Source organism: Octopus bimaculoides, chromosome 8 (assembly GCF_001194135.2).
Source record: "Octopus bimaculoides isolate UCB-OBI-ISO-001 chromosome 8, ASM119413v2, whole genome shotgun sequence".
In the NCBI taxonomy this organism is placed as follows: Eukaryota; Metazoa; Mollusca; class Cephalopoda; order Octopoda; family Octopodidae; genus Octopus; species Octopus bimaculoides.
In genome coordinates this window covers 28,257,740-28,266,863 of record NC_068988.1, presented here as the reverse complement: position 1 = coordinate 28,266,863, position 9,124 = coordinate 28,257,740, and the positions used below count along the sequence as shown (strand labels likewise).

General features: G+C 35.8%; 1 protein-coding gene across 1 annotated transcript in view; it reads left to right on the top strand.

The window, feature by feature from the left end:
• Nucleotides 1–9,124, top strand: part of LOC106871354 (bromodomain-containing protein DDB_G0270170) — a 153,120-nt gene that overhangs the window by 129,736 nt on the left and 14,260 nt on the right. Inside the window, exon 3 of the mRNA XM_014917762.2 lies at nt 3,256–3,406. Within this exon, the coding sequence (XP_014773248.1) occupies nt 3,256–3,406 (151 nt within the window). The remainder of the gene's footprint in view (nt 1–3,255; nt 3,407–9,124) is intronic.

The following is a 9,124-nucleotide window of genomic DNA, read 5'->3' as shown; positions in this document are numbered from 1 at the left end:
CCCCCCCCCCCCCAAAAAAAAAAAATTTAAGGTCTTATTCCTATGTAGAAAGAATTATTTATTTATTCATTTATTACAGTTTTTTCTTTAGTGCCTTCAGTTTATTAAACCAAGGATCAACTGGCTCAGTTTTGACTCTGGTTGGTTATTGCCGATGGCTTATCATGTCAGTTTTCTAAAAACTGTGTCTGTGAAATAAAAGAAAAAAAAATGTTCTAAAAACCTTTGAGAAGATATCAGTCATCCTGTAGAAAGGTGCAGGAAACTGTGTGTTTGTTATCTGATAAACCTGATGACTTGTCTCCTCTGTGCTGTGTGTGGTAATACTAGGGCCTGGCTGGCCTTTGCAGGCTCCATTTGGGTTTATTTGGAATATCTCAATACAAACTATATAGTATTTACTATGACTTCACCTGATGCCAGTTGCCTGGCAACACTGAGCAAACTTGTGTCAAAATACAGGTGGCTCCACTTATCTCGCATCTTGCAACAACAGACTATATGTTTGAAAACTGTCGAAATTTCTCTCTAAATTGGTTTCTTTTTAAAGAATTCTTTGAAAAGAATTTTTTAATCATAATCTCAAAAAATTTACTGACTTCAAAATTTGTGCAAGTCTATAAACAATTCTATTTTCAGTTAGTTCTGCAATCTTTAATGTTTAAATCATTTTTACATATATAGATTTTATCACTGCTTCAGTCAGAAGTTCATTTTAACAACTAAATATTCCCAGTTTACTAATATTTATTTAGAGAAATTTTTCTTTTCCATTTTTTTTTTTTGTATATGTATGTATATGTATATATAAGCTAATAAAAGACTTACTTGTAGAGTATGGTGTATCATTTCAGCCAATTACAGAGAATATAGAGAAAGGCCCATCTCCAAACTTTTCTTTTAATTTTACAGTTGGTCACTGAGCATAATTAGTTCAATATATATTAGAAGTTAGTCAGTTGCTCCACAGAACTTTGGAAGCTACTCCATCTGTTCAAAAGATTTAGTGATTTTCCAAGCACTTTTATCCCTTTAGACTATACTTACAAGAAAACATTAAAAGTTAAAATATGATATTGGTTTCTTTGTGGATACACTTGTTATTTTCCCCTCTTATAATTCTTTTAACTGCATGTTCATCAGGGTATTAATATTTCATTATGTAGCATGGTAAACAGAAACCACAGATCGTTTTGGTTGTTGTCAATTTCAGAGATTTTACGGTAACGGAAAATTGCTCAAAGCATCATATCACATCCCATCATATGCAGTAATGTTATGGGAAGTTTAGTTTTCCATTTTTATAATCCTCTAACCTATGGATATTTTTTATTACAAAATACCTCTTTACTAACTCACCATCAACATTTCAAAATTCACTTGTTTCATGTTTGAAATGTATATAATTTTTGCTGTAGAATGAAACTTGGCAACGTGGTGTGGGTATCATACCTCTAGTAGTTTCGCATTCATTAGAGTGTATTTAATTGCAGTTGCTATGATGAGTAGAAGCAGCTCATAACTATATGAACATAAGCTCTTCATTTTTTTTTTTTTTAAAGTTCTGAAAGTTTAATCCCCATGACATGCTGCTGAGAGCTTCATGTGTATCTCCTGTATTTCATTCCATGATCTCATATACTTTTTATATTAAATGTAAGAATATACTTTGGTGTATACATAGATATGACTACATGCTGTATCTGGATGTTATCCCTGACTCCGAAGAGGCATTTCTGTCAATGTGAAACCATTCTCTTTATTATACAGAATCCATAGAAAGTTTACAAGAGAATATGTTTTGGTTTTTAGCTGCCTCAAGAAGAGAAAGGTTTTGATAGAATAAATATCATTAATATATCAGTTGGGAGACAGGCATTGTATTTAAGAAATTATTAATATTAGTATTCTATATTGATATTATTATTATTGGTGAGCTGATAGAATCGTTAGCATACTGGGCAAGATGCTTAGCTTTTCATCTGTCATTATGTTCTGAGTTCAAATTCCGCCGAGGTTGACTTTGCCTTTCATCTTTTTGGGGGTCAATAAAATAAGTACCAATTGAGTACTTGGGTCAATGTAATCGACTTACCCCCCCACCCCCGAAATTGCTGACCTTGTGCCAAAATTTGAATGTCTTTTTTTCTGTTGTTAATACTCTTTAGAAATGCATAAACATCATAACTTCTCCTTATATATTTTTATTAAAAGTTCAGGTTGTTGTTTAAGCCTAGGTCAACTCCGAATGTGCAGATCTATGATTTTAAACATTGCAGTATGCCCACCACCCCCAAAAAAGGGGCTATGTCAAAACCTACATCATCCAACATGTCCTTTCTTTAAGGTGTAAGTTTAGGAAAATTTAGCTGCTATTTCCTTGCAGATCAGGCACTGGCATAAAGGCTCTCTTGTTAATTTATTAGAAAATTCAGATTTTATAAGCATCATCACCATCATCATCATCATCATCACCATCATCACCATCATCATCATCATCATCATCATCATCATCTCATTTAATGTCCCTTTTTCATGTTGGCAAGAGTTGGGTGGTTTGACAGGGTCTGGCAAGCTCCAGGACTGTGTCAAAAGGGTGAAAGGCAAAAGTCGACCTTGACAGGATTTGAACTCTGAATGGGAAGTGTCAGAAGAATCACCACAAGGCATTTTGTCTGGTGTAGTAATGATTCTGCTAAGTCACCACTTTAGATAAAGAAACAATAAACCCATCAATAAATCTGGCAATTTGCAAATTTTGAAGTAGGACTACTTCTAATAGAATATTTCAACTGTTGGTTCTCTCTTTTGCCAATTCTTTTGCTCTAAATATTAGATAATAACAACTATTCAGCACTAAATTTAATTTTTTGTAAAAATAACTACCGAGTTCTCGTTTTGATTTCTACTTCCCTGATATTCTATACAGTTTGACTACATTTGAGAGTTACATTGTCACTGCGATGTTTATGCTAACATCACGGCAGTGGTTTGAAGAAAAACATCTGTTGTGACTGTGGGACAAGCCTAAACAACATATTCACCTTACAACAGCTGCACTTAACCACCAAAAGGAAAAAAAAAAAATTAAGATCACTGTGAAAAAAATTATCATTACTGTCTGGCCACAGATAAGCAAAGATTTTCTTCATTTTTATTGGAAATAATACTTTTTGCTTGGTTGTTTTCTTTCTTTTTTTTTTATATATAAAATTTCAATGTTGTTTTGTATTTTCTTTTTCTTTTCCATTCCAGCCTTGAAAAAGATATCCTACTTTTGAAGCAACAGAACAATGTCTTACATTCATCTTCTGCCAGTATGCACACAAGCCATTCCACAAGCCCCACCCCAACATCATTGAACTCCTATCAGGATGGTTCCACTCTCAACGACCCTAATGCCCAGGTATATACAAACGAGTCTTGCTTCACATGTATTTCAACATCACCATTGCATCAACTTCCAATCTTCCTCTTTATAGATTTATATCTTTGCCAAACTTATAGATGAGCTGATTCTTTCAGAATTGCAGCTGGCTTCTGATTAGAATGTATCTGGGGAGATTTAGGGAGCAATCTATCTTAGCAAAGGCTTACTTTTTAATTTTTTTTTTTTTCTTCATTTTTCAGAGTAAGAGAGGTGAGGTAGGAGTGAATGTAAAAATTATTAATACTAGCTTCTTGGATGTCAGACTGTATAACTAATCAACTGCTTGATATTCACATGGTAAATAATTGGTAGCTTGCTTTCATAGATGTGCCAAGAGGAAAGCTGATGGTTTCTTTTAAGTAGATCAGATTTATAAGTTGGAATTTTGGGTTAGTTACTAATCTGGATGATAGCTCTGTCGTCTGCAGCTAATTATGGTGTAGTTGCTAAGGATTGGCTTAAAATATGGCAAGAGACTATTAGAGATCTGAAACTAAATATCAAAGAAATTTGATAATGACATATTTTTTAAACTAATCCAGCAAAGGAAGAAACTTGATTTCTTCAGACAAATTCAGAATGTGTTGTTGACATAAACTGTCAGCTCACTGGTTTTAGTGAGTTGGTGGAGGGGCTTAAAAACTCACTTTACAATTGTATATCATCATCATCATCATCATCGTCGTCGTCATTGAAGAAATCACCTACATCTCTACACGCTGGTATAAATGAGATGGGTTTTCTTGGCCACGTTTAGCACCACCCATGCTTAGCTCAACACAAGATGTGTTACCTTCAATACAGCACGAGGAGCCACACCTCTCTCTCTCCTCCTTCGTGAAATATTACACAGAGGCTGTTTCAGGATATCCATACTCTGAGATATGTTATCTTTACTACACCACAGTCTACAGTTGTTGCGAGACTCTTTTTTTTTTTACATACACTGTGCTTTTTATTTAAGAATATCCGTTTTCTTTTGCTAGGTTGCTTTTACAAGAGTAAGTTTTAAACATATTCAAACACACATTTATGTTGATTTTGTTTAACAACATACCACTATAGGATTTACTGAAATAACATCCCAGCAACTGTAGGTTTAAGATACATTTTGAAAAATATTTACAAAGCTAATGTATTAGCTATCAATATTTAAAAGTACTGTTTTAATTTATTTCTGATAAAAACAATTCCACTGTTGTTTAAATTAAATTAACACACTATTTCTTTGAACTTACATCAGAATCCATTTGCTTCTCATTTCATAATATCCATAAGAATATACTGATAATAATACTTGATAAAATTTGCCTAATATCTATATCGTCATATGCTGATAATTACGTTTGATAAAACTTTTAATCGTTTACCCTAAGTTTGATTTCACCTATACCCCACACTGATATGATGAAGATTTTTGCCAATACAGCACTGACACAAAAACGGTATCTCTATCAGACGACACTGACAGATCAGAGAAAGACATATCACTTTGATAAAATGATTTGTTTGCAGATAACAATTTATTTATTTGTTTTTTCATTTAGTTTAGAACAGACTCAGAAAAATCCTTCTAAATTTTAACAAATTAACTATTGTTTTACTTTATATCAGGAGAGATAGAGAGAGAGAGAGAGAGAGAGAGAGAGAGAGAGAGAGAGAGAGAGAGAGAGAGAGAGATGTATGAATAGATAAATATGTTGATACATGTGATAATAAATGTTCTTATTTGTAACTAAATATTGAGCATTATTCTCCTGCGTTGCTTGTCAATTTGACAAATATTTTATCTTCCACAATGTTATATTTTCTATCCTTTATGTGTGTGTGTGTGTGTGTGTTTCCATCCTTTAAACTTTTATCATTATTTGATATGTCACTGAATCTCTACTTCATGACTCACAACTTCTTGTCTCACTGCACACACATAATAAATTGCATCTTTAAGCCTTTGTTGTTGTTGCTGTTGTCATTGTCAGCGTCATCGCTGCCACAGCTGCCATTTTTGTTGTTGTTCAGAGCTGAGATCTACCAGGAGCCACCATTGTTGTAGCAACAGAAGGTCGACTTTATCTTTTCATCTTTGCAGGGTTGATAAAAATAAGTGCTGGTTGAGAACTGAGGTTAATCTAATTGACTGTATCCACCTCCTTTAATACTCATCAGAAGGAACACTACTCAGAGCCTTTTACTTGTTTCAGTCATTTGACTGTAGCCATGCTGGAGCACCGCCTTTAGTCGAGCAAATCGACCCCAGGACTTATTCTTTGTAAGCCTAGTACTTATTCTATCGGTCTCTTTTGCCGAACTGCTAAGTTACGGGGACGTAAACACACCAGCATCGGTTGTCAAGCGATGTTGGGGGGACAAACACAGACACACAAACACATACACACACATACACATATATATATATACATATATACAACGGGCTTCTTTCAGTTTCCGTCTACCAAATCCACTCACAAGGCTTTGGTCAGCCCGAGGCTATAGTAGAAGACACTTGCCCAAGATGCCACACAGGTGGGACTGAACCCGGAACCATGTGGTTCGTAAGCGAGCTACTTACCACACAGCCACTCCTGCGTCTATAATTGTTGAAAGTAATTCAGCTGATGGTTTGTTTTGAAGTTTTTAGACTTCAAAAATCTCTGATGAGTTTCCATAGCAACCCCATGTTTTTAACAGTAAAATCTGCCCCAAAAATAAATGCCTTTTTTTCTCATGACTGGCAGGGTGACTTACAAAGAGCTGCTATTCTGGACAGAAAAGCTTTAGTAAAATCTTTATAGTAATGGATTTGAGGGATGAGGGACAAAAGATGGAAAGACAGGTGTATTAGGCAGGCTTAGGTGGGAGCAGTACACAACTTTCTATCTAGCATCGTGAATCATTGTTGTTGCAATAAAAGGTACAGCGGTAGGACCCATCATGTTGGTGATTCATCCATTGTTGTGCGTTGGTGAGTGAAAAGTGTACGGAGCAAAAGCTATCAGTTAGATGGCCTTTTGAGTGGGCAATGGGGTTATCATTGCCTTGTGGTTAGGGCATTGAGGGATCATCATTATAAAGTTATGGTTTCAATTCCTAGACCAGATGGTGTGTTGTGTCCTTGAGCAAGACACTTCGATTCTTGTTGCTTTAGTTCACCCTTCTGCAAATGAGAACTGGGTAGGTGCTGGTGTAGCCCTCTCTCTTTGTCCAGCCATCACATCTTGGGTGTTCTACTGAGACAAAGGTGACAGGACTGACAGGGTATATGTCTGCTTGCAACTACATTGTATTATTTATTTAACCCTTTAGCATTCAGATTGATCCATTAGCTGTAATGCTTAAAGTTTCAAATGTATCATGTATTATCTCATAGCTTCGTGATTTTGATGATGTGATTGTTTATGTTTAGAGTGACATTATAAGGCAGGTGTGAGAGGCCAGATCTGGCCAGTTTGACCATAAAAACAGATCAAATACTTGGGCCTGTTTGAATGCTAAAGGGTTAAGCCCTTTGCTCCCTATGGAACATTAGCCATCAATGCCCTGTCTCCACTGTCCTCAACCCTGGGCTGTCTTTTCTGCTTCTTTCCAGTTGAATCCCAGTTTTTTCAGCTCTACCTCAGTATCTCAATATTTTTAGTGTGTCCTCTCTTCCACCTCCCTTGCAGGTTCATATGTTTCCTTGAGGGAAGGCCCCTTTCCCAGGTCTTGCTGGTTTTCAGTTATCATTAATGCTTCTGTAACATTGCCTTTTTTCTAAGGTAGGAGTGTTGACTCCTGCACAAACCTATTTCTACCTCTGGGAAGAGGTGGTCCTCAGGGTTGTTTAGACACATAGACAGCTAAAACAGTAAGCAAAAGCATGCTACATAACACTACCCAAATGTTAGACACACTTGCAAAATAAGGCTGTGTGTTCTTGTCTTTGTGTGTGTGTATGTAATAGTCACACTGATCTAAATATGTGAGCAATACTCTGGGATGAACTTGTGCCTTATAGAAAGAAGATCAGCAGATAATCTAAATACATTACTGACCCTGAGACAAAAAAAGGCATTTTTAGTGCAGATTTTACTGTTAAAGACATGTGGTTGCTATGGAAACTCATCAGAGATTTTTGAAGTCTAAAAATTTAATAAAGTTTGTGATGGTTTTGTTGTATATTGCTCATGAATAATAAAGATATGGTATTATTGGAGTTTCTTTTATGTGGGGTATTGGTGGTGGTGGTGGTGGTGGTGGTGGTGGCAGCAGTGGTAGAAGTGGCTGCTGTTGTTTTTTCTCTGGATGCTGATAAATGAGGCTAGGCTGTGGTCCCTTTTGGGATTACAAGATTGTTGTTCATAAGAAGCAGTGCATATCTGGAGTGAGATGTGTCTACATTACATCGTTTCAGTTTTTTATGAATAATTATGTCATAAATCATTTGCAATATTTTCTTTCATCATCCTCCATTATGTTTTTTGAGATGTAAAACAAAATAAATGTTCTGGGTTTTTCTTTTTTGTTCTTTTTTTGTTAAAATCATTATTAAATTTTCAATAGTTTCATGTGATTTATATTCTATTACACAACTATGTGTGCTTGTGTTTTTGATGTGTGTGCAACATTGTCTTGAGTGGGGATAAAACTGTGTTTGCAACATTTAAAAAAACTATCACCATTATTATTATTATTATTATTATTATTATTATTTTGGTTAATATAGAAAGGATTGAGGTAACTCCTCCTGAAGATTATCATTATTATTATTATTATTCAGTAGTTCTATTTTTATAACGTGCTTTCACTTCACTACCGAGCGCAGCTCTGTGTGCCTTGGGTATGTGCTGTGGTTTGCTGTGGTTTATTATTATTATTATTATTATTTGTTATAGTAGTAGTAGTAGTAGTAGTATTGTTAAGGCAGCAAGCTTGGCAGAATCATTACCAAGACAGGAAGAAAAATGCTTGGCAGCATTTCATCTGGCTTCACGTTCTGAGTTCAAATTCTGCTGGGGTAGATTTTGCCTTTCATCCATTCAGGGTCGATAAAATACGTACCAGTAGAACACTGGAGTCGATGTAATCGACTTGACCCCTCACCTCAAATTGCTGGCCTTGTGTCAAAATTTGAAAGTAATTATAAAGGGACAGTAAGTTTGCAGAAGGGGACTTGTTTTCTTTGCATAATTTTTTGTCTATAAACTCTGAGTTCCAATTGAGTATGGGTGAATCTTGACTTTCTTTCCACCAGGGGTTGATAAAATAAGAAATAATCATATGTAGGTGCAGGAGTAGCTGTGTGGTAAGTAGCTTGCTTACCAACTACATGGTTCCAGGTTCAGTCCCACTGCGTGGCACCTTGGGCAAGTGTCTTCTACTATAGCCTCGGGCCGACCAAAGCCTTGTGAGTGAATTTGGTGGATGGAAACTGAAAGAAGCGTCGTATATATGTATATGTGTGTGTTTGGGTTTGTGTATCTATGTTTGTCCCCCTACCATCGCTTGACAACTGATGTTGATGTGTTTATGTCCCCGTAACTTAGCAGTTCAGCAAAAGGGACTGATAGAATAAGTACCAGGCTTACAAAGAATAACTCCTGGGGTTGATTTGTTCAACTAAAGGCGGTGCTCCAGCATGGCCACAGTCAAATGACTGAAACAAATAAAAGAATAAAAAAAAATCCCACACAAACTAATCAACAGCCCTCACTCCCC